Here is a 26947-nt window from a genome sequence, read left to right as displayed (position 1 = left end):
AAATGCTTGAAATTTTTCACAGCAAAGTGCCACGAAGTGACATGCAATTTCTGGAATTTTTTTTATTGTCGAATGAAGTAATTAGTTAAATATTACTCTAGTTATTCTCTCTTTTTAGGTTTATACGCAATTAAAAAACCTTGAGTAGATTGAAATTGTTCCAAGTTCCAAATTGAAGAACATTGAAGAACTGTTTTCTTCATTTTAGCAAATTTATTTCTGATTCAGAAAAAGCTCTTCCTGTGTCAAAAGACCAATTCCTTCAATATCTTCAAAAATTCTTTGTTGTTTCTACAATATATTGAAATGTAGTCACCATTTACTCATTCAGCACGTAAGTGTTAATTATGGGAGACTGAGCATTCATAATTAAGTATATAGAAATAATATTGGACAAGGCTTACTTTCCTCATTCATCCGGAAACATTAGTGTTTGCGTTTCCTATGCGGATGTGGGCAGGGTTCAAAATTGTGAGAGCGATATTCGCCCACAAGGATTGCGGATAATTAAAATTTTTAGTATATCATTGAAGATTGCAATCCCATTGTTGATTTCATCTAAAAATAATTCTCCGGCGGTGCTCGCTGCCTTTGTTGTATCGGTTTTGGTGTATCAGAAGATCTTAATCGGCCCCCACGGGTCAAATGATTCAGGAGGTAGACCGACGAAAAGGGGCTCACTTGAGGATTCTACACTATTTCGATATCTCCTCCTCTCTCGCCCCTTGACCGAAAGGAAGAAAAAAAAAAATCCAAAGAGGATGAAAGACCCGAAGCACCGTTCTACGAATCGGAGCATGGGGACTGGATCGAATTCGCAGAAGAGTCTACTAATGCGAGTTAGCCAGAGAGTGATTTAGTTTAGCCTTGAGCCCTCGACAATCTTCTATATAACCAATGAGCGAAAGAGGTAGAGGAAAAAGGAACCGCTGTCCGAACAGGGTCAGTCTTCTTATTCCATCGCGACCATTTATTACCGCTCAAGAGGAATTCTCATTGTTAAAAAATATTCACCTCAACTCGTCAAATTATTTCCCATTTTTATGTGTACTGGAGGAAATAAAGAAATTTATAATGGACTAGCGTAATTTCGTTACTGTTATTCAATGGGAATTAGAGAGTAGGCTTCGTTGCCTTGACCTAATGGCAATTCCTCAAGCGTTGATGGCATGAGACACAAAATTCAAACTTTAAGCCCCCATAGAAAATCCTTAAAATAATGTATGGGTAAGGGGCAAGTGTACCTGCGGAATTCGTGAGAGAATGTTAGCTTTCCGTTGCCATCTTCTTCTCTCTCTTTCTTTCCTCATTCTACATCCATTATCCATTCATAGTTTTTCATGTTTTATAATGTGCCGCCTTGAGGCCAGGTTTTTACTATCGCTGGTCCTTCATCGCTTGTATACTTGTGGGACCACTTTCAAATACTATGGTCTCTCTTAATTTTATTTATTCATAATTCTAGTGATCATTCCTAGTGATGTTTCATTTGACTTGTCACTGAAAATCATTCATGAATTTTTATACAAAATACCGACTTTATGAATTGTCATTTTATTTTATTGCGATGTAATTCAAGGTTTTTTGAAGCCGGAAGACCAATGTGTCACCAGGAGGATCTAACTCATTTTAAAGCTATTCCACGTATACATTATAACAAATTTCTGAGTATTCAAATTAGCCGGAGTCTTCTAACTCCACTTTGGCCCCCATCTACCATAAACAATACAATACCCATTGGCAGAAGAAAAATATTTGCAATCTCCAATTGATCAAACAGTCTGTTGTAATATGCATTCGAATAAATTTACCTCTATCTGTTGGCTCTTGTCGTTACCTCCAACAGGCGGCATTTCAATGAACGTAAAAATAATTGAATGCTACAATGATTTTATTTCTGATTGGTAACACCTATGGGGAACCAGTAGAAAGAGTGCGCCTCTTCGGCTACAAGTTGTTCAACCAAGGAGGGGAGGACATGTACGATATTATAAACGTGGATAACACTTTCACATTCTCTGACGTCTACTACTCTCACATACGTTTATTGTTCCAGGACGTCGGTTAGATGCACTCCCACCACATACATGCCATCTGTCTCCTCCCTTTCATGACAGCAATCACTGCTGCACATGTATGTATGTGTGCTACCACTCAACCGCAATCATGTACGTGCATCGTACACTAAGTTTTCTCGTATCGTATCACGGGTTCTTGTATACCAATGCAGCTATTTTCATGAATGACTCTCGTCATTTCAAGTGTGATTGTATGTAGATGGCGTTGTGATCACATTTTTTGGCGGGACATTGAGCATTCATTATCTCAATATTGTTTCCACATTGTTTTCCATGATAATGTCTCTTGCGAATAGTATTGATTCGATATTCAAATAGACAATTCATATTTATTTCATGCAAATTATCTCTACATTTACATGTTTATTCTTATTCTATTATTACACACTTTTGTACTATCGTGATTTTATGATCCGTATTTTATGAGAGTCGTGTATAAGGTAATTTTGAAATTGTAGTTTTGTAATGCTAATTTTGCCAACTCTGGTGGATGTCGAGCGATCAATGTTGAACACTGATAGTTAGCTCGTATTTTTCAAGCACTTAGAGAGATTTCATTGAAAGAATAAACATGGATTTGGGCTCTAGTTCTTTAGCTCATAGTTATGGTGTATTGATATATGTATTTAGATTTAAGTCGAGTTAAGTAAAGCAGTCATTGATAAAATCAAAAGACAAATTTTGTACCGCACAGTAGTTTTGACTCGCTTGGTCGACAATTTTCGTTACTCTGCATCACTTGAACCGAAGCATTGATAGAAAAAGTATACCGTGACGTAACCAGGAAGCTACTCGAGATAATTTAGTCAAAGAAAAAAGAAATAGAATTTCATCCATTACAACGTTATGAGACACTTTGCAATGAGCAGTGAAATATTTTTATTATTTTCAAACAAAACTTTTCCAGCACTATTCTGTCAATTTTATGCAACGAATCGGCACATCTATTGAACCGTGGCCACCTGTGGAGGTGTTGCGATTTCAATGAGACTGGTGTAATGTCCCCTCATAACTCCACGGCTTTCTCCCCTATTTTATTATCGATACTCTCAGGAAAATATTCGACATGGGAAGGATTCCAGGACGAAAGAACAGCTAGAAAGCCAGAGAATTGTCGGAAAAACTATAAAACAAGGTGGCGCCAAGATATTGATGTTTCAATTACTGGTTATTTTTACCCTGTATTAATTATCCCTGGAAACGATATCATCTCAGCATAACACCGCATTCTGAGAAATCCAAGTGATGGTACTCGAGGTTGAATCACTGAAGTATCGATTCCAAAGATGTCGATGGGATTTGCATGGTGAGAGGATCATTGCGTGACCATGGAATTGAAAAAATGTTGGCCTGTCTCGGAGGATGTCTGGGCGGTTAATTAGAATGTGCTCAGCATCTGGTGATAAACTGTTGAATGATGAGTAATGAATGATGAAGAATTTTATTTTGTTTTCGTAATGTTTCTTTATTCGAATGTTTTATTGTCGTCTCTCACTGTGTCCCCACTGGAATGACAAACAACGGAGAGCGTTTCAAAGAAAGAGTAGAGGATGAAGTACACGACATGTCGTGCATGTGCGTTGGATGCAACCCACACGGAAGAAGAGTAGACAGAGAGAGAGAGAGAGAGAGAGAGAAACAGAGAGAGAGGAGTCTGATGACTACAATATACACGATGCACTATGAGAATAATCTCGCGAATATACCACTTGGCCGACAGCTGCCGGGTTTATGGCATCCACCCGAGTGCAGTTATTCCGTGGATGTCGTCATTTCCTGTCTTGTGGCCAGTGGCTCCCCTCGTCTGGCTAGCCACACAAACAGGCCTAGCACCCTTCTTCGCTTACGTTGTTCCAGCCAACTAGCTTCAGGCACTCAATGTCACTCTAATCCCATGGTATATCCATACTCATTTGTTGGGTTTGACTGGCACTCCATGATAATTGCCACTGTCTCTAGGACTCCTCGGCAATAGGTCAGCAAGTACATCACCAATTCTACCTATAATTATCTTCAATTCTCAATTGTTACTTATTTCACATTCCCAAGTGCACGGTATTTGTCACCAGGCTCGCTGGAATGCTCTTCAAAGCACCCAAGCTCTTTTTCCTCTCTTATTCATTTTTAATATCTCCATCTCGGGTTTTGGACATATGCAGCATTTTTTCAATACCCCACGCTGTCTTCTTCCCACCATTCTCCACATTCCTCTGAGTTCCACATAAATGTCGTATTTCGTATAACAACGTCATCAGCGAAATTCAAACCACTACCTTTCACTGACTTAGGTAGTGCCATCGAAAAATTGCATACTTCGCTTGGATCATTATTCGATCACCTGATGCTCTTAAATGTAGACTATTAAAACTATTTTTTAATCGTCGTGTCAAATTTTATTTGATTAACACCAAGAGGACTAGCTTCATCGTATAATCGGACATTGCCTGATGAGTACTGGGATTTCCCGTGGTGTAGTTAGATCAATTTATAATGAAGAATTCGAGTTAAGTAATCCAACTAGCGATATTTGGCAGAGACCTCAACAGGATGTACTTCTACTGCATGTTTATGTATCCGAATGAATTAGAATTATTGTATGGACGTTAAGGGCATCCGGCTGATGGAATTAATGCAAGTTGTATGCAATGAAGGGTCCTTTTGCTTCCTATATTTTCATCTTGACATATGGTTTTATCGTTATAGCCCTGCGGAGATATTTTTATGTAAATATCTCCATTTCATCTTTTCTCTTTTCCCAGTAGTCGGTGTTATGCACATTCTATATAATAGCCACTTGAGGGTATTGTACTGGAAGAAAGCTTCTAACTTTGAATTTTTCCCCCGAGGATATAAACCACCGATGACGGAAGTCGTATCTGGTCCATCGAGAGACTGGTTTTATGAGTGTTATACTCAAGTAGTTCTCTGTCACACCATATCATGTATTTTATCTTAACATTTGTTCTTGTGCCTTTGACAGTTATATATGAAATCGATTTGCACAGTTGTTGAATTTCTCGTCATTGAGAAATAGTTGTTTGCTTTTAGGAAGAACTTGTGTCTTATTCTTTTTAAATACTACCGGTTTAATCGACTAATCAGTGATTAAAGAGATAACTGACAATTTGCACTAATTTTTCAATATTTAACGTGAATTATTCATTTAATTGACCGGAAAAACATTCCGTTTGTCGGCAAGGGTATTATTTATAAATACCCGAAGTTTCATTGCTCTGCGATTATTTTTGTGTTTCTTTACTAAGCTTCGCGGATTCCCATAAGGACACTGGTTAAAGATCGATTATTGAAGAAATCATAATTAATTAACAATGCCCGCAACTCCCCTGAAATTTTGCAGATCATTTCCAAAGTCATGGAAGCACCTAACATAAAATTTTCATAAAATCGGTATATTTCCTTCTACCCCGTAATAGGTCGGAAGTAATTCCTTAATAAGAGTTTACTTAATCGTTACAAAGTATTCTGGATGGAGGATTTTTGCGGGAATCGGAGCAATTATCTAGCGTTTTTTTTTCACCGCGAAAGTCAGCTCTCTGAGTTCTTCCGGCTAAACCGTTGAAACGTGAGAGATGGAATAGGAATATAATACAATCTCAAGAGATAGTGAGGGAGGTAAACGCATTGAGCTGTGTTTCATTTGAAACAACGATAGAATACGCGGGTGCTTCTAGTCCACCGTAGAAATAAATAAACGCCTTAGTAATACGGAGAGGCGCCGTTATAATTAGAAATGCGTTTGGATACCGCAGACGAATAGAGAGAGATGGAAATAGGGGCAAATACCTCAAGGAATACGAGGGTGTAAGACGGGTTAATAATAAATTGTTGGGGAAAACACGGTTGCACGACAATCGGTATCTACTTGCGATCCAATAATAATACTTTCCATTATTAGATACGTCGGGGCAAAATTACTCACTCATTTTGCCTGACCCCTTTTTTCTTGTTGAATTTTTTTTTGCTGTTCCTCTAAATTCATTTGGTGACCCTTGCACGTCATTACTCACCCCCTGCGATCATTCGCAATTGTCTCTTTTTTTTTACCCAATTTTGTTGGTGATTATTTTTGTTTATCCTTATTCCTGTAGCGCGCCTAATCACCCGGAGGGCTCCACGAGAAGAGTCATCATAATTACGTTCTCGAAGAGCGCCTGGGGTGAGATTAGTCCCGGCGAAAGGCTCACCGACTAAACGGCATTTCATCCTTATGCGCGTTTTCATTCTGCATTCATCTATTATCTTGTGAGTTGATTACTTTTATTCTCCGTGGATTACTTTTTTTTATTCCATATTTCGCCGATAATTCGCACGAAACGACTGAATTTAAATTTAAACTCTGGTACAGCGGTTTTAGTTCTCGGCACGCAGAGCATTTCCGGCAATGCGACTCCACCGTCTCATCGCGGACTTGAAGAAGGATATGGGAGAATAAGCAAGAGTGAGTGAGTGAGAGAAGAAGTGGCGGTAAAAGAGTGCGAAGAAGAACCAGTTGATGACGCGGTTAAACACTTGCTTTTTGCTTTTCCCTTTTTTTTTCGATTAGGTTTTTTTTTTTCGTTTTTTTCGGATTGTCTCTTCATTCAGAGGTCTACAACGTCCTTCTTGGAACTTGCGGCTCGAATCGTCCCAAAATCATCCTCCCAGTGGGGTCTTTCTTATGATTGCATGCGTTTCATTCGTGCCAACTCCTGCGAGTACTCTCGGAACTTTGGGAAAGAAAAAAAATTGAAGAATATCTATCAGTGATGAGACTACGCCAATTTTCGGTTGTTGAAATTTACAAGTTTGTTCAACTCTTGCATTTACTCTTTGTCACTATGCGGCAAAAATATCGTTACAATGCTAGAATAACCACGGTGTTAATGATATACGGGTATAATTAAGCTCACACGAAGGTACTATTGGATGGCTTGAGGCGGCCGACGAAAATAGAGGGAATCCAAAACACTTTGCCCCAGAGAGAATCTCGTTTCTAGACTGGTGAATGTCCTGCTGGATCTCCCACTAGTTGGTATAAATACGTAGCAGCGCTAATTGTGGGCAATTTTCTATTTCTCTTGTTTTTTACTATTTGCTTTTTAAAATTTACTACACATCTTTCCTCCTACAAAAGTTGTACGAGTTTCTGCTTTCACGTTCACTGCATGTATTCTCTACTATATAACAAGGATGATAGATGAATATATTTTCGAAACTTTCTTCATCAATTCCACTCAGTACTATTCAATCCTCAATATTTGGGCTTTCCTAAAGTTTGATATATTTATTTTTATTAGTAAAAAATTCTCAGCCAACGAAATGATATAACTCTCAATTGCGAAAAATCAAAGACTTGTAATTATAAAGTTTTCCTTATTGCCAGTAGGTTCGATATTGATTTTAACACGAACACGAAGATTTCTTAACTATATGTGTTATTGATATGAGAGTTGGGTACTTGAGGAAAGATGAGAATCTTTATTCTCGGTAGCCGCACCTTGGCTGCAGACAAAGATCCCTCCTGGAAACGTTCGTCATTTCGACCTCCAGACGTATCCATCGATTTTTGCCTAATTCCACTCACCGACAGCACGTTATATTTGCGAAGAAAAAAACAAAACGATCATGGGCAATACAGACAACTTGGTGAATTTATACATAATGTATCCGGAGAAAGGATACGCATGGCCATTCAACACATCATGACTGATTTTCATCGCATTCATTCTTGAGTCAATGTCTTTATTTCAAGTTATGCTCATGCTCCAGCTAGGAGAAGAGAGTACATTGGTCTAAGCCGATTATGTGGCTATGCTCCTGAATCAGACACAATCGGAACAAGCTAGAATCTCAAGCGATAACACTCTGCCAGACCAGTCTGTGAAGTATGTTTCCATTATGCTGGCACGGTTGATTAGATTCAATGTAGTTTAGCATAACTCATGAAGACTTGAGATGTCTTTCAATGAAAATCATTCCAGTGCAGTAGAGGGTACACCACATATCACCATTACCAACCGTTTCAATAAGGAATGATCGATTTGAGTTTATGTAATCATCTTCACGATTACAGCGCGGTAAAATATATATTTACATCTCAGGAGGAATATTGAAAGGTCAATAAAGAAATCACAGATTCGAGGCCGCTAAAAATCCACAATTGAAGAAATTTTGAACAAGTGATATAGCGCGTAGTGTTTTCATTTTTTTTTACGTTTGATCACAAAAGAATATCTAAGAGCAAACATCATATGTTTAAATTTTTACAACTATACATTTTTTTATCTATTTTTTTTTTCATTCCAGAATTTCTATCCATTTGGGTTTCTTATCTTGATACTTATTGGCACTTGAGTCACCCAACATTCGACATTCAGATTATGCAGAAAAACTACTAAAACGATAGATTGACGTAGCATTAAATCTCGTAATTATTCAGTTGCGCTATTGGTGCCATGATCTGGCGCCATTGTTGCTATCTATGGTTCAGAATTTATCACAGTCTTAACGTTTTTTTTTTTTCATTTTAAGTACAACGTTTGGAATGATAAAAACAAATAATCAAATGAAAAAAAAACGATACTGGCTATATTTCAAGAGATTCGATGGAGGAAACCATCGAGGGGACGGGGTCGCGGAAAGTCACACGTGCGGCTTCTGCTGTGTAAACCTTGGCCTCATTTGTGTACAACGCTCGTTGAACCAGCGAATGGGCTTTTTAAAATTCTCAACTTACGGGAATAAATTTATATTTTCTCTCCGGAAAATGTTGAGAATTTAATTTTCTGAATTTCTGTCAATTGCTAAAAGCAATTACAAATCTTCTGATGTTGAATGTTATGTGCGATGCTAATGTTCTTTATGAATATTTATCGAGAATCAATATGGAATGAAAAAAAATATCTGTTTTTCCTCTAACTTCATTAGAACTCCAAAATAGATACACATATTTTCATTTCAAAATTTATCCTTTCTTGGCCGATTGAAGAAATAATTATGTTTCACGTATAGGTTAACGTGAATAATTATGATCAGAGAAGAGTAATTATTCATTGCGTATGAATGGAGGCGCATAGTCACAGGACATTGGCACTAGTATTTTTTTAATTAAATGCCTCATAAGGTAACGGTTGTTGAACGAGTTGAGGAGGTCACGAATCCATATGATACTGGAACGATCGTGAGAAAGTTTCTAAAAATTTTGAGACAATTTTGTCATCTGAATTAACAATAGGATCCGGGTTTTTATTCAATTTCGATTGAGAACGTTAACTCAAGGAAATTATCACCTGAATTTTGAACATTTCTTCAACTTTCTACTGGTGTATATTCAATAAATTGACTAATTTATCTTTGTTAAACATTTCAAGTTTTTTCACTTGGAATTTTAAATGTCATTTTTTACCATTGCGACGTGTGATTGACCCTATTTTTTTCATATATAGGATCTGCGACTGTTTTCGTAACATGGGTCTTTCAAAAAAAAATTGCCGACTTCATTTATATCCGCGGAGCCTTAACGATACCCAATTAATTTTTGAGACGGCGGGGCATTCGAATAATTTGTTTTCCTATCCCAAGGTTCTGATCTGAAGAGTTTTTGAAGCTAGCAGGAAATAAGAAATCGGACAATCACGATAAATTGATTTTTTTTGGATATAATTCCATTCAAAAGTTCTTAATAAGAAAAAAAAATAGATATCGAGGACTGCTTGTAGTTTCATCAGCCGAACTTTCGTAGAATAATCTACGTATTTTAAATTTTTTGTCACGAAATGACAATTTGAATTTAGAATTGATTCTATCTTTATATAATTTATGAAAAGTCAGTTTGTTTTATTTCCAGAAAATATTGGACGAGAGGTTGGATAAAAGAGTGGATGCTATGCTAAATGCAGGTCTCGTTGAAGAACTTCAAAATTTTCATGGGCGCTATAACAAGCAGTGGATTAAACTGAACTCGTAAGTTATTCAATTTTTCAGGTGAAAAATCTCCGAGGTCTCGGAGAGACTGTTTATTTTCATCACGATCTGCCGAAAAGTTCCCGCACATTGTGAGGAAAAATATTGTTCGCAACTCATGCAGAAAGTTCTTTTTGACATGTGGGATTGTACCTCCCACACGCGAAAAATCACTTTTCTGCACTTGTGACGAAATATATTAGGACGGCATTGAAAAGATATTCTGTCATCTCACGGTTTATTTGTAAAAAATATCAATGAATATATTTTTCGATAAGCCACACACATCTACTCCGATCGAAAGTGAAATGATTCTTAGCATAATACGTGCGAAATTGTATGATCGCACTTTCGATTACTCGACCGAGGCCATTCCAACACTAAACGCAACCGATGAAATGTTGAAGGTATTTACAGCCTCTTAGCTCCGAACAATTCCTTTATGAATTACGGCTCGTTAAAATCTCCTTTCATCACTTGATAAAAAACAATCATCGAATTTGCTAAAAGATTCACGTATACGTGTCCACCCATCCCATACTATAATCGCGTTCCGGCTTTCTCTGAATTCACTTCTGCAAATCTCCGGTTTGACACGTGATCCGCCTTCGATCCCTACTTCCGGAAAAATTATGAATTCACGAGTACCTTGAATATATCCGAAAGTATGACGAAAGTGATAATTGATATTGATGTGTACAATTAGGCCCAAACGTTCAAGAAACTTCAGCTCATTCACAAACTTTTCAGTGAAAATTGCCTAACTGTTCCGTCATTTTTTTTTACTGAAATTCTGTTTTCACTGACAGATTTTGGAACAGACACGCAATTTTCATTGAATTTTTCTCTCCGTGTATGCGGCTTGGAATAGAATATCTAGTAAAATCCTAGCATTGGGCAGATGATCGGCCTTTGCCGAGGGCTTTGTCGATTTTCAGCCCAATATTGGGCCATTGTATTTCACCCTAGGTCAGAAACGCACACATCGAGATTGAGTTACGAGCTAATTGAGACCCAAGTCAACCGAAAAAAGAATGATTGTTCATTTCACGTGTAATTGAGTATAAATATTTATCAGACACTGACGGTCAACCCTACTCATTGAATTCGTTAGCCACGTATAAAAGGGCTACGTGACTAACAAGTTTGGCGGAAACGGAAGTTTGAATTTCTCATTGAGAGACATCCATTCTAATGTTATGAATTTATTCCTCATTTCGGCTTATTCGCATAACAAATCGATGTTAATCGGATGATTTCATTCAATACGTTTTCATAAGACAAACCTATCCTGGACATTTTCATTACTAGCAGGGCAATGAAGAATGGAGAATTTCCTAAAATTTTAGGAATGCAAGCTACTTCATGTTTACTTCAAATAATTGCTTAATACCTTATTGGTATTTCACCGTATATTCAGGTGCGGACAAGATTCGACGACTAGATACGTTGAATAATATCACGTAACACTTTTATTCCGATAACACGTTTTATTCTTGCGGGTTTTATGTAGCTTTTTTTTTTGCTCATCCACTTGAAGCAGTACCGAAAGACCCTCAACTCGGTACAACCAGCAAGCGCTTCATCAAATTTGGCAAATGAGAAGGCGTGCTAGATGTGGAGCTATTTTATTCATGAATTGTTAGGTAATCGCTGATAAAAAAGGAAAAATGTAGTATTGAATTTAGATATTCAATATTCTTGACGTAAATTTAATTTCAGTTTTAATTTCTCCTGGAATTTCTCCATCTTGATGATTATGTGAAAGTTCATTTTCTATGATGAATTGTTCTCAAATTTCTAATGACAAATTATATTTTCGCATCTATCGTTAAAATAGAATATAACTCAATTTTTATGATTTTCGGTAATTTTTAGTGTCATATGGACTTGAGAAATGAAAAAAAATGATTGAGTGATTTCATCGATAACTAAATGGAAAATTCACAAATTTTTTACTTGAAAATTATAAGAGTAATTTGTTGACACTGTAAGGCTAAAATATTCTGGGTGTAACTTTTATTACATAGTGAGTAAGTGTGTTTACTCAGAAGAAATAGAAAGTCGGATTCGCCGTCATTTCGGTAAATTATATAGAGCAATGACTAACACGAAAAACAATTGACACGTGAAAGTAATGATTTCTGGGGAATAAACTGTCACTTTCTTCCCAGAGACTCGAAGCGAAGTCTAATTTTCTGCACATAAGGAACTAAATAGAATATTTTTAACTTACAGAGGTAAAATAACTCCGCCTTGAGCTCAGCTGGTCATTTTACACCCGACCAAGCATTTGTCACTCCATCTTCTGTGGTTATAATGCCATTTTCTTTCGCGGCGATAACAGCAAGTGGATGATTTCGGCCTGCAAAAGGGAAAACATTACTTTCTGCCCGCCGGCATAGAAACATTTTTTATGTAAAAATATAACAACGTTCTTAATCGCGGGCCATAGAAGAACCGATACTTTCCCACATCATGCAGAATTATCGCGATTATTAGAATTGATTCTACAAAAACATAATTACAAGGAATTTTCCCATATCCTGCTAACATGCGTCTTATGCAGACAGATATTTTCAGGAGCGCGAATATCGTCATTTGAACGTGCAGAAAAATTTCAACCGACAACATTACCATCTTTTCCATAGGTCTGTGAAAATGATATATGTATACTGGAAAATTTCGAGGTTCCATTAAGATTTTTCTCTGATTATCCTTTTTGATGCTAGACCCGATTTCTTTCTTCTTTTTCTTTTCTCGCCTTGATGTGGGTTATTCATCCCAATTGGCGTGTGGAGTATTCATTTCAATTGACATTCTTTTCGAGTGATATACATAAGACATTAAATCGTCGGCGTAGATTATAATTAATAACGTTTTAACAATTTTTTTCAAATGAGTCATTCCGAAGTTATTCCGACTTGTGTCTTCAAATTCAAAACGCGTGTTCAAAGTTTGTCCAGAAATTTCCCTAGAAAGTCCCCCTGTTGATGAATTTTCATTACTTGTACATGACCAACCTCAATTTCCGTTTAATCAATAGGATTTGTGACTAAAATGACTGCATTGTTCATTCGAGGGTTGGATTGATCAGGTTTGAATTTCAATTTCCAACATCATAAGTGGAATCTTTCTGCCATAATCTAGTCAAATGTGGGCGCATAAATCGATTCTCGACAATGGACCAACGAATGGAGTAGGTGTTGAAGATGAGAAACGGTAATAGTATAATCTATATATATTCCATGATCCTTTTGTCGACCGCAGCATCAAGGAAATTATTTCTCCTTTGTGAAAAATTACCAAGATTTCACTCCCACTCATGCACAAGTCATCCAATCAAAAAAATGCTTAACCGCCTTTTTTGAAAACGATTTTTGTGTCATTTAATTTCCGATCTATGACATGTTCTAACAAATTTTCCCGGAGCAAATACGTCAAACTTCCCGGAATTTGATAGCTTTTGTGAAAATTTGTCGGGTTGAGAGAGTTTTAATAATAAATAAAATTAAGATGATAATATATAAGAGAGAAGCGAAGAATTTCTCATCCGGAGGATATGAAAGGTAAGGATTTATTGATCGCTGGCATTCGGTGGCCGGCCCCCTTATGCCTGTCCCACCGGTGATACTCGTAAAAGTCAACAACCGACCACCGGTGCTGATATAATTATTACTAATAATTATCGTACATCCTACGACCCGTGATGTGCGACACGCGATAGGCTTTTCGCCGGCATTATACATATGCAAATGGTTTTCGTATAATTTGCAGTATTTAATGTAGGTTGTTCCATATATAGAATGAATGATAATTTATTGTTAATGGTCATGAGTATCCTCTTTCATCGGTAAAAATTCACTTTTCCATAAGCGATATTGCAAAATTTTACGAACCCATTACCCAAGTCACGTTTATATCTGAGAGTAATCATATGATAAATCTGTATGACCACGAGTACTTCTAGTGGGATTTACTACTGATAAGAAAACGACGCCAGTCGCCGCTTATTCAATTCTTGTAATATTATAACTTTGAAGCCACGTGCGTTATCGCCAAAAAATTCCTTTAAATCCACCAACTATTTGCGATACCAATCTTTCATATCTTCCAGCTGAGATAATGCAATATTCTGAATTCTCTAATTCAATGAAGAACTCAGAGAAAAGATCCACTTTCTCCTCACTTGATATTGCAGATACGGCCATTCATATCTTCAACGCGGTAATCAATAAATCATAGCAATTGACAATCATGCCGCGAATGACGAATTACAATTGCCGTGTACCAGAATTATGGAAATAGCAGTGCATCGAGTAATCAACCATTCAACGTATCTAACCATTTGTCTCAGATATGAATTATTCATCTATTCCATTGCTGTATTACTATATATAGTATCTGTAACATGGTCAGATCGTCGAATACATATGCGAGTCAAACTATCAACTTTGACACAATAATTTTTCCAAAAGTATCAATATGATCTTCATGTAACGAGATCAGACAGCGTAACTGTCTGACCGATAAATCTTTGCAACGAATCATTGAGGAATCGCTTCACCATTTCTAATTTCATCAATTGTACAATGGATTGCTTCATTTTATGAATATGATGATTTTTTCTTTTTTTATTTGTTTCCATTTTGTAATGCACATTCATTTCCGAATAATTTTAATGGTATTTGCGTTTATCGCGAGTGAAGACACTCTCATTAATGTAATAATTCAATTTCAATAATAATTCAAATAAAAAATAAATAGTGATAGATGCATTTTTTTAAAATCTTGTTAGCCTAAAATATATTAAAATTTTGGATGAAATTTGTGTTGCGGCGACCACTCGAGTGGTTATAAAAAGATAATGAAGAAGAAAAGGAAAAATTATTGAAAGACGCTAAGTCACGATATTGGTTAAAAAGGATTCACCAAGTTCATAGAAAAATAATAAAAAATACGCTGTCTATCAATGTGCCTAGCTGTCACTCAATCCAGTGGTGAGCAATGATAAGCTGCGTATTTTTCATTATTTTTTCGTTAACTTGGTAAAAAAAAAAAGGAAAAATGAAAAAAACGCTATAAATAAAGCAATGCTACATAAAATCTCCAAGAATGCGCAATGAAAGTAAGAAAAAGGCGGAGCATTGACGTCAGATAATGCCCAAAGCCTACAATTTTATGGCATCCATCGGAATTTTTCTAGTACATATGTGCACGGCACTATTTAATACTCTTACACCTATATTGTATATGAAAATAATAATGATAATACTTTTCGCCAGTTCCAAAAGTTTTTCGAGCGGAAGATAAATCTTGCACTTGTCTCAACTCATTTGATACCGGTAAAAAGTTCTTTTTTTGTACTACATTCATGTTGACTTTCATTGGTCTGGTCCCTCTGTCTCTGTCGGCTCCAACCACACACTTAATTTACACTGTCTCACCAAATTTATACAACATTATGCCATTTTTTCCGCCAACGTAAGCTCTCCAGGCGCCTTGAATAGACCTTTATCAGCTTCGATAAGCTAATCAGGTGCAGGTTACCAAGAAAGAAGCATAACACCGCTTGATTATTCGTTATTCCATCGTTTTTTTCATAGAATTCCCCATCGTTATCAATTTTTCTTCTTGCCTAGCGGTCTATAGCTTCTAATGGACGAGGGAAAAAGTGTGAACAGGAGAAACCATAATGATAATGGCTGTGCACGTTAACTTTAACAGTTGCACTTTAAATACAGAAATGGCATGGAAACTAGTATCAATTGGCAATGCGTTGGATATAAACTTTATTACTGGCTAGCTCAGGCTAGACTTGACAGGCGAAAAGGGGTCCTCAGTCCCAGCAGATATATAGATGCATAACATAGAGAATGTATCGCGTTCCAGGTCACCCGATTACACGAAAGGCATCTTTCAGTCGATTGGCTTCAAGGAGTTTCACAATTACCTGATTCTGCCTGAGGACGAGAGAAATAGTGAAAAGGTATCGTTGTATCAGGTTTTACCTGATAAATCTCACTTTGCTCCACAGTCGTTTCTTTATTTAAATAATCATAAACATTATTCCATTGAGTCTGTTACGATATCGAAAAATATACATAATAGTATCATTTTGCGCGTGATTGCATTTTCTCGATAATATTTGACACTGCTGAGGCTCTACAAAAATAAAACACGAAGATTTACTGTTGAATTGTCAATTATGAGTGTAACAGTCACATTGTAATTGTGCGTTATAGTCTTGCAATTTTGAAATTAATATGGCGATTACTGTTGCCCACTTTTTTGCAAGTTTATGAATGATGATGCACAGAAAAAGCTACTAGAATGATTTTTCGGTTCGTTGAGGCGTCAAGTTAGATATGACTGGTACACGCTATGACGAAGATGACGCATAACATCTTTATGAGTAACGCGCAGTATTTTCCCTGATTGTAGAAATCATAATACAGTGGAGAATGTTTGTTTCAGGGTCGAGCCTTACTCAAACAGGGCATCGACGACTTGAAACTTGTCACGAGAAGATATGCCAGACGCCAACAGAGATGGACAATGAATCGACTTATCAGGAGGATGGACAGACAGGTAATTGGTAAAAATGTGCGATTGAAGCTGTGAGGCAGACCGATTGAAAAGACTAATTCCATGCAATTCAATGAACTTAACGAATATTTATTTTTCATTTGAGGTACCACCTGTCTATGAATTGGATTGCACAAATATCGACGAATGGGATACCAACGTTTTGAAACCAGCGATAGAAATAGTGAATGCAAAACTAAGAGGAGAAACACCAGCACAGAAGCCCATCAATGAAAACGTTGAAAATGAAAAGTGCACAGACAGCAGTAATGAAGAAGCACATTGGTGTGAGGTGAGTTCCCGTTGTGCATTCATCGTATTGAGGCTACGTTTACACACATACATACACATGAACAACACAGTTTTTTATTTGTACTTATTTTCGTCATTCATTCTTGCGTTTTTGCTTTAACACTTGCAGATCTGTGAGAAAGTGTTAATTGGAGAATTGCAATGGCGAGAACACAAGAATGGTGCGAAACATAAAAAAATGATGGAGAAGAAAAAGATACTGATTGCGGCGGCTTTGAACCAGACTACAATACCATCAATATTTTAGTCCACGCCAGTGGGGCCTCAATCTTTTCTCTGAGACAAAATGAACATAACACATGGGTGTTATATTTTCCCTTTTCTTTTTCATTTTTCTTACAGCAATGTACATACCTGGTGTTGAATGTTAATATCTACCAGTGAATAGTAGTTCTTATACCCAGAAAGATTTGAAATACTATCTGTTATTGAATTTAATTGATTATTCATTCGTCCAATTATGGACGGGCGGAAACCAGGGAATCTAAGAACTCCATCCAGATATGTTTGAATTTTTTGTAACAGTGAAGAGCTCTGCATTATCGATGACCCATATTGTAGAGAATGTGAATTATGGTTATAACTGTGTGGCGGTGGATTGCCGATAGTCGGCATGTTCTTGGCAGTAAATAAATTCAATACTCTTCTTTCCCATTAGGACTTTTTTTTCAATGATTAACAAGCAGATGCCAGAGGTCATGGAATGTGGTCATTAACATATTTTAGAAGCAACTCCACTATATTCATATGATATTAATTATCATTGAGCAATGATCAATTTTGCCGACGGAAAATTACAAACGTGTTCTATTATCATTAGCCTCATGATATGTTTTCACATCGAGTCATACGAAAATCCGAAGTTATTAACACGATAACGCTTGATCCATTCGGTGCCACGGGCTGTCAATCTATAATTCATGGAAATTCGATAATTTCAAAATGCTAACTGTTTTATACTTCCATGAATCGAGTTTTTTCTTTCATTAATTTTTCAATCACTCGGCGAATGCACAGCTATTCAAACCGTATGCCTCACTCTGGTCTTTTTATAGAACAAATAATTTTGCTTCAGCGAAATCCCCTTATTGTTTATAGTTTTTTTTGCACCAAGACGGGTATTATCGTATATAGAGGCTAGCTCGCTTGCATTTGGAAGCGCAAAGTCAAAAATCGTTCGAGTGAATTGACGTGGCATTATCGAATTACACGGGTCTGGATTAGTTCATGCCTCACAATACTCCAATATTTTTCTCCTCATCAAATAGATGACTCTATTTCTCAAGAAACCTTGGTGTATTGCACATACGATCATTCAATGATGACGTTATGATTCCTATTCAGGTCGCATAAATCGAAGCGTAATAATTGAATATAATCACTTCTCCAAGATTAATAATAGCTACCGCTGTATAAGCAACCCGCGGGATAAAGATACCAATAAACGAGAATAATTGTATCAACCGAGACGGAGGCGATGAATATTTCAAATACGTGACAATTGACGTGGCAGTCGTTTCCGTATATTCTTTCTCTATTGGAATAATGGAAATGGACTGGGATAATCTCACTAAAAACTCGGAGAATTCTACTTCAATATCTTCGATGGTGATTTATCATTTGACTGATTTGATTGGCACGAGCGTTCAACGTTTTAAATCATGACCATCTTAATGGGACATTTCGTGCACAAATATCAAGGATGGATTATGTGGTAATGCGTTTTGGTTGGCTTATATGTGGATTCACGATAATTGCTCACCCACCAGCAGGAAATACCGTGACACCACATGAAGGCACTAGTTGAATGTCGATTGCGAAGTATCAGGAGTCCATGGGAGGTCAGCTTGAGCATACAAAGGATGAGAGAGCTTACTGCAATATCGGAGTATTGTGGGTGGTTGAGTGTTGAGCCAAGCGCAGTTACTCCGTAAACGTCATGCTCGGATGATTTATCATCACTGTATTCGACCAGCGGCGGTGGTTCTTCTTTGTAAGTTGCCTTGACTGGTATATCACATGACCGAATGACTATTTCCACCATTAATCTTGCCATTCTGCTTATAAATAAACATTTAGCGACATTTTGCTTAACTCCTGCCCACGCACTCCAGATAAAGCCAACCAATTAATTGATAACTATATTTTCCACAAGTGTCCCAAAAAAAATTGTCGTAAGATGAGCTGTTTTCAATTTTCATTCTTCTTATTTTTTTTTTCACCGCGAAATGAGAGAGAGAGGAACTTGCTATAGGAGAGAGAATACTTTTTACTTAGCGGAAGTTTAATTGCGACGCAGCATATTCACGTTTGTCCATTGTTTAATGAGAATTTTCGGATGGCCAACGTTGGTCAATTCTCCACCGGTCCGTATGTGCATACACGCAGTTCCTCACTAATTATTTCTCCACACCCGCCCCCCCGACTACTATTGTCGCCACACCTTGGCTGTTGAAAATTACCTCTACATATATATTTTTTTCATCCACCAATGCACATAACAAAGTTCCCCTTTATCACCTACGTATGAGGAAGGTTGAATAGTTCGTCGTTGAGGTAGATGAAATTTCCCTATATACATATGTGCTTGTGAGTCTGGCAGGGTTATTGCATTCGGTTTGAATTGAGCACATATATACCAATGGTGTATGACAAGGATTATTTACTGGTACTATTCTATCACGTCATTTTGAAAGATCAACAGCTCTAGAATATTGGAAGTTCTTTCAGGGCATTCACCGTCATATATGCCAGCTCTAACAGGACATATTTATGCCTTGAGTGTCACACAACAGGTATAAATTAAATCTGACAAATTTCAACCAACACAACAAGTATTGTCGTGAAAAACAACCCTCGTGCATTCGACATTTATAATGGGCTCCCTTTTGTTGTTATTGTAACGACATCAATACATGTATTGGACATTCACAGGGGCGGTTTACCTGTGAAACTTGGAGTTGCTGATTCTCCACAATACACCAGTGCTTTGATTATTATTTAGATATCTGGGATGCGGGTGTTGCCATGGCGAGGGCAGCTACCAAGATAAAAAAAATAACAAATGCGTGTATTCAATTCGTCTCACGGCTAATGTCCATCATCAAGTAGAGGCTCAGTTCTGGGGGTTGGAGTGACCCCAGCGGCATCGTAGTACTGCACCCCAAGAGAGGGAGGACGTCACACGCAATGGGGGTGTCTGCCCGTCAGCCAACTCGGTAACTGCCTCAGTATAGTGAATATTGTCAGAGGAGTAACCTCAGCCGTAACCCCCACTCTCCGAAATCCCCACTTGTGCCCGTGTTCCCCACCAGTCGAGCCGAACAAAACCGAAATTACTTCTTCGGTAATATTCAGTATACCAAAGAAGTAACTTCGTTTTTGTTCGGCTCGACTGGTGGGGAACACGGCCACAAGTGGGGATTTCGGAGAGTGGGGGTTACGGCCGAGGTTGCTCCTCTGACAATATTCACTATACTGAATATTACCAAAGAAGTAACTTCGGTTTTGTTCGGCGCGACTGGTGGGGAACACGGCCACAAGTGGGGATTTTGGAGAGTGGGGGTTACGGCCGAGGTTGGCTCCTCTGACAATATTCACTATAGCAGTCCCACTGTCAGAGGGACGAGTCGACAGGGTGAATTTTATCTTTTGCGTTACGGAATCTTCGACTTTCATGCTCCCCTGATACTTTTTTTTGAAAATTTAAAATTTTTCAATTTCAGTGAATGTCTCCTCGATTTCCATGCTCCCCTGATACTTTTTTGAAAATTTTGAATTTTCAAATTTCAATGAATACCTCCTCAATTTTCATGTTCCCCTGATACTTTTTGAAAAATTTCGAATTTTCACATTTCACTGAATACTTCCTCAATTGTCATGCTCTCCTGATACTTTTTCAAAAATTTCGAATTTTCAAATTTCAGTGAATACCTCCTCGATTTTCATGCTCCCCTGATACTTTTTTGAAAATTTAAAATTTTTCAATTTCAGTGAATGTCTCCTCGATTTTCATGCTCCCCTGATACTTTTTAAAAAATTTCGAATTTTTCAAATTTCAGTGAATACCTCCTCGATTTTCATGCACCCCTGATCCTTTTCGAAAAATTTTGAAATTTCAAATTTCAGTGAATACCTCCTCCATTTTTATGTTCCTCTGATACTTTTTTGAAAATGCACTCAAACCCCCAGAACTGAGCCTCCAATTCAGTCAATCCTCTTTGATGTATTCATTGCATTTATGACAGAATCGTTTCATGAATTTCCTTTGCTAATGCTTTTGGTATTCGGTTCAAGGTTTTATGGTGTCATGCACGTCAAGTCTATCATGTGATACCTTCTTTGGGAACTCTTCAATTTTTTCGACAATGCTTGTCGCGTCTGTTAAGTTTAATTTATTCCAATTATTTCGTGCCATTTTCGTTCTCTGAATTCGTATGAATATACATATCAAGACCTAGACTGACTTTCCATTTTTTCGAGGGCATTATTCACGTGGTTATAAGTCAACATGTTATGTCTCATTGTTGTACACAAAGAGAAATTTTTAATGAACATTATCTTGATCGAAGGATAATTCACCACTGATTTTGCCGTGATTCAATAACTATCCTTTTGACGGGGTACATTTTAAGAATATGTCAGAATAAAATTTGTTCTCAACAATATAATATTCATCCTTAATAAAGCAAACATTGTCCGCATGAGAGGACAAAGGTTATCAAACATCCGGAGAATTGATGATGACATTTTACTGGTAAAATTTATCATTCGTAAGGATAAAAAATTGTCGCGCACTCTCGATACTCCTCTATGCAATAATCCACGCTAATTTTTATCTTTTAATCTTTTCATCAGTTAAGGTAATAGCATTAATAGTTGAAGGTTTGGGAAAATTTCTCGAGAAGTTTCATTACTTTCTGTAAGTATTTTCAATAAAACCGTAGAAATGCATTCGGAAAAACTTTAGACATGAAACCCTTGAATATTTCAGCCAAGAGGAATGTTCTTCTTGGTTGAATAATTCAAGGCTTTCATGCCTAAAGTTATACCTTAAATGAAGTAGTGAGGAAATCCCAACAAAACCAGTCGGAACCCTGTGAAGAGAACAACAATAATGGAGTACTCATGAGTATCCATTTGCAAAAAAGGTGAGCAATGGAAATTGAATCTGAAATAGCAAAGCTATTGAAATTATCAGAGAAAATGTCCATAAATGAGACCAGCGATCGATTTTTTTAAATATTTCTGGAGGATTATTATTCCCCTAGGGACTGGAAAGTACGATTTTAACCTCGTTCGGTTAGATTGAAGTTTTCAGTCCCTACGAGAATAAAATATCGTGTGCCTCACGGAAATAATAGTATTTTCTGAGCCATGTGATTATAACCCTCGTTTTCAGCTCAGGTTTATTTATTCCCTAGAGGCACGATATACGAATTTCTCTCGAATGCATTTGAAATTATATAAAATTCCATTACCCAAATAACTTTAAACAAATCTGTTTGTCAGCATGTGCTTATCAACTTAAATACGTCGCTTTATGCCTCCCGTTTTCCGAAGAGCGCGGTATATTTATAATTCACCGTAATATGGTCACTGATCCTTGACACTTTTAACTGCCATTTCTCTCCATTATCCTATTACAGAAAGACCGAACGTCGAAGCTGTCGATATCTCGAAAGTCGGTTAGCTAATGCTTCTTTAATTCAGTCGTCGGAGGTGGCTAATTTGAATTCGCAACTCTTTTAATTTTAGAATTTTCTATCCTGATATTTATAATTACAACGCGCTGTAGCGCGCGTTCGGTCTCGTATATGTATAAATGCTATATATATAATGTTTTATTCCAGTGTTTCGTTAAACTCTCTCCGGCTTATAGAAACCGCAGTGTGGACCCGGCTTCTGAACTACAACCACGTCTAAGCCACCAGCACCCAGTGAACTAAAGTCCGTCCGTTAAGCACAAACTAATTTGAATATTTTTGGTATAAATGTTCCCTTCATATTTTATTATGCCAAGTTCATATCTCCATTCAGCCTCGCAAGAATGGAGATCATTGAGAGCAAAACCAAATTGTGCCAACTAAATTTACTAGGACAAATAATACTAATAATTATAGAAATTCTCAAAACTGCCGTTAAAAAATATTGAAAACACTGAGACTATATTGCCAAAATATATACTTCGCAAAAGAAAATAACTCTGCGGAGATGTAGGCGGAGATAGTCATGATAGGTTGGTTGTGAACATTTTCCAGTGTTCATTAGACAATCAATAAATGGTACTAAATGCTCAATTATAATTGCACAGTATTTATCATCCGAAGGAGGTGTAGATTTAAAAACTGGGCATTCTCAGTGGTAGGAGACGACTGATTTTAATCTTTAGCGATATATGGCGCCGGTCATATTGGCACATTATTTGCACATCTACATCGAGAATGCGGAGTACAAGATCCCGATCGTTAGTGAATACATACCAGTATGTCTCTTGACCAAACTATATGTACACAATTCCAAGTTTACCTATATAACCTCATGTGTACTCTCACCCCACGAGGTAACTGATCGTCCTGCACGCTTGACTAATGCCTATCCCTTTCAGTACAGTACGTAATCCACGTAACACATGAGAGATATATGACTATGTAGCTCTCCATTAAGCCAAATGTTTCGTGTCACCAGAACTCTAAATCATCGATGCAGTCGTTATTTATTCCAATTAAATCGATAGATCTCAATCCATATAAATCTTAATGGCATTCTCCGTTGAAATTCATTAGACGTCAAGAGTTAAAGCTCCCAAGTATTAAGATAAATAATATCAAGTAAGAGATGGCATCCGAGACACACGTGCCTGGGGCAGGTCTGTCCCGTTATAGAATCGCCATTGCATGGATAGCATTAGACTCAATAACTAAAGAGGGATAAACTTTGTATCTGGCATACTCTATTCCCATTTCACGATAACAAACATTAGTAAATGATACTCACTTTACATTTTAAACTATAATTACACGGATTTTTGTTAATAAACTGGAATTTGTGCCGGATACTGCAGCTTAAGCTTCGCTGTCTCTCGTAAATATTTCTATATACGTAGGAGATTTCTCGGAAGTCGTCCGTCCTAACTCGGAAGTTGTGCAGTTGAATATATCCGAGGGGATTCAACGCTTGCATTTATTTTTTTCTAGCTCTATTGTTACCTGATATTCCAGGAGAAATTCGGACGTGATGGTGCAAGCCGTATTACACGGCATTGAACAGTCTTCCAGCTAATTGCTTGACTGCTCTGATATTTGTGAGGCTGCCCTCGTGATGATCTCTGATCCTCATGTGAAAGTGTGGAGAATGTTCTTTGATTAATTTATGGTTGTGCTATTGAGTGTACACGAAATAAACAGAGATGGGAGAATAAAAAAAAAGGGGGGTTACAAGAAAAGTGAGGAGATTGCTGGAGACTTCTGTTGGGTAGAGTTGGAGGGATAACCGCGAGATGGGGACGCCCGGCGCGGCGCCCAGCGTCATTTTGCCGGCAGTCGTGTGGACGATGTCGTCGTCACCACGTGCGAGCCAAATTTAAATCGACCGCCTCGTTACACGCGATCTTATCTCCATACACCCATACATATAGATAACAAGTAAACAATTGGGCTAAGAGCTGATTTATCAGCGAGAAAACATACCCCGATACCTCGATTCAGCTCTAACAGTAGAGGAAAAAACAAATCTGACATAATCTTTAAATTTCCATTTGGAAGGATAAACATTGAGAGGAGGGAAAAGTCCAACTGTGTGTTATCCGTATGGAGTTTCTGTAGGAACTGAGCTGGTGAGACTGTAGTGTTTGATGGAAACTCCACGAATGATCCCATAAAAATTCAGAAGGTTGAATCCTCTTGACTTGATACGGGTTGACAGATCCCAATGGCTGGGAAGGGATCAAGGACAAGGGTCGATGAATAACGTTTCGATAAAGGGTTTGCATAATAGTGAGAGAGTGTGCTGGAGGGGCTGGAAGAATTGCCAGAGACATTGATTCGAGGGTAAAATTGATGAAGAACATTTGGCTAGATCGCGCCGAATCATATCGACCTTGAGGATACGGGTGGACTGACCTTGTCAATAGGACAGCGCCACTGGTGGAACAACGAGGGACGAGGAATCCGGAAGGAGTGTTACAACGTTGGTCTGCACTTGGTGATAGTAGTGATTAGCGTGTTGTGATTTTAATTGAGTCAGTGATTAGACAATCCCTCTGTTTGATGTAATTCGATAGCGAGTCACCGAGGGACACTGAGGTAATAAGTCAGTGTTAAAGCTTTTTTATCCCAGATTTATGGGGCTTGAATGAGGATAAAAACGTGAGTAAGGTAAGAAAGGTTCAAGTTGACAGACAACTCTCTTGAGGTGTCTACACTCGACGTGTCTTACTCAGAGTCCTCTCACCTATATAGTTAAAACGTACACCAGGGACTTGTTTGCACATTCGACATCACCCATCTCTTGGGGGGAATGACTCAACATGCTACTTAGGTAAGATAAGTTATAAATTCTATTCTCAATATAATTTTTCTTCTGATAGTGTTTAATTTATTCACACGTGTCTCGCATGACGTATCTATTTTCAACTGCTTGCGAAAATACCAGCGACAATCTCATTTCAAGTCTATTTAAACCTTGACTGTGATCGAGCAGAATATTCAATCATATGGAACTAGGAGGTGTTTGTTTATGATAATGGCAGAGGAATTCATGGGAATCCAGCTGGATTTCATCATAATCACTGCTGATTATTTTTCTCATGAGATTTCTTCCTTGTTCTCTCTAATAAGATGAATTTTATAGCATTTACCTTCTTCTCAAATGAATGCTAATGATATATTCCAGGGACAGTGAGCTTCATCTCATTCGCATGACAGATATCACGCAATCTTTATTATCAATGATAAATTTAAAACCTTCTCCACTTAGATACTGTAACGGTGAATAGATTATTATGAAATATAATTAATTTGCAAATCTTTCACTGACTTCGCTTAATTAATACGAACTAATTATTTACAGAATAAAATAAAAAAGGGAAAAACACATCGGGACTACGATGGTGCCCTCGAATGATTAGAATGCCATTCAAAAGTCAATCAATCCATTTCATTATTCCCTTTTTTCCGGTTTGCAGCATTTTTCGCGTCTCCTGACAGGTCATTCCTTGACACGATAATTACCTCGAGAAAAAAGCTCTCTTGAATTTCCAATCGTTAGGGGATTGTCGAGGAAAGGAGGTCTAAATCGTTCGATGGAATTGACGAGTACCAGACGTACCATTTCTCTCACACCTTTTTTATTCTTCTTTCTATATCCTTCTCGTTTCTCTTTCTTTTTTCCACTTTATTTCATTTTATATTGAACAATTTGTGCACACTCTTGGCAGACTTTCTCACACCGATATTTTTCATTATACGGTGCCACGCGACCGCCGGTTAATCTCCGTGTCCGAGTATTTACGACACCGTACAAATTTCCAAAGCCCGCAACTCTGAATGTGACAGGGTAACACGTGTACTACTGTATTCATGGACCGGGACTGCTGGTTCATTTGTTGGTGAATTTCATAAACCACGAATTTCATCGTCTAAGCGAATAATCATTTTTTTATTTATTTCACCAAGCGCACCATCATCAATTGGCATAAAAATTACCAAATTACTGGCATAAATTCATGGATTTATTCCAGAATTACTGACTAGAGAAATTCTGTCACTGACAGGAGGGCAATCGTTTTGTCAAATATTTGGTTTCGCCGTGAGGTCACAACAGTTTAACGATTACGTAACCTTTCAAATAACAGTGGAATATTGCTGTGCATTAAAAAAATGATACTTTTTATCGGTGCTTTCTGCAAGTACCGATTTGACTTGTCAAAAGTAGGAAAAAAACTTGTACTAGAATTTCCACATGGGTAGTAACGAAAGATAGTTGCCAGAAGCGATAACGACAGTTGC

The 26947-nt window shown here is 37.5% G+C and overlaps 2 protein-coding genes and 1 long non-coding RNA gene across 9 annotated transcripts in view; 2 read left to right on the top strand and 1 right to left on the bottom strand.

Annotated features, from left to right (window-relative positions):
* LOC105273970 (tRNA dimethylallyltransferase, mitochondrial) overlaps positions 1-17378 on the top strand; it is a 41040-nt gene extending 23662 nt beyond the window's left edge. Inside the window, exons 5-9 of the mRNA XM_011316735.1 lie at positions 9925-10040; positions 15933-16029; positions 16518-16631; positions 16735-16920; positions 17050-17378. Of these exons, the coding sequence (XP_011315037.1) occupies positions 9925-10040; positions 15933-16029; positions 16518-16631; positions 16735-16920; positions 17050-17187 (651 nt within the window). The 3' untranslated portion in view covers positions 17188-17378. The remainder of the gene's footprint in view (positions 1-9924; positions 10041-15932; positions 16030-16517; positions 16632-16734; positions 16921-17049) is intronic.
* The window catches only part of LOC105273971 (uncharacterized), an 89493-nt gene extending 70592 nt beyond the window's left edge, over positions 1-18901 (bottom strand). Inside the window, exons 1-2 of the long non-coding RNA XR_892964.1 lie at positions 18707-18901; positions 12277-12405 (exon numbers count right to left, since the gene is read on the bottom strand). This is a non-coding gene — a long non-coding RNA (uncharacterized lncRNA). The remainder of the gene's footprint in view (positions 1-12276; positions 12406-18706) is intronic.
* Positions 18902-24498: 5597 nt separating this feature from the next.
* Mp (Multiplexin) overlaps positions 24499-26947 on the top strand; it is an 85061-nt gene continuing 82612 nt past the window's right edge. For all 7 annotated transcript variants that reach the window (XM_011316728.1, XM_011316727.1, XM_011316725.1 and 4 more), the window contains exon 1: positions 24499-25478. In XM_011316728.1, coding sequence (XP_011315030.1) covers positions 25468-25478 — 11 coding nt within the window. In that variant the 5' untranslated portion in view covers positions 24499-25467. The remainder of the gene's footprint in view (positions 25479-26947) is intronic.

The sequence above is a fragment of the Fopius arisanus genome, unplaced genomic scaffold (assembly GCF_000806365.1).
Source record: "Fopius arisanus strain USDA-PBARC FA_bdor unplaced genomic scaffold, ASM80636v1 scaffold00008, whole genome shotgun sequence".
Lineage (NCBI taxonomy): Eukaryota > Metazoa > Arthropoda > Insecta > Hymenoptera > Braconidae > Fopius > Fopius arisanus.
Note: the sequence above shows the minus strand (reverse complement) of the source record. Positions and strands in the feature narration are given on the sequence as shown.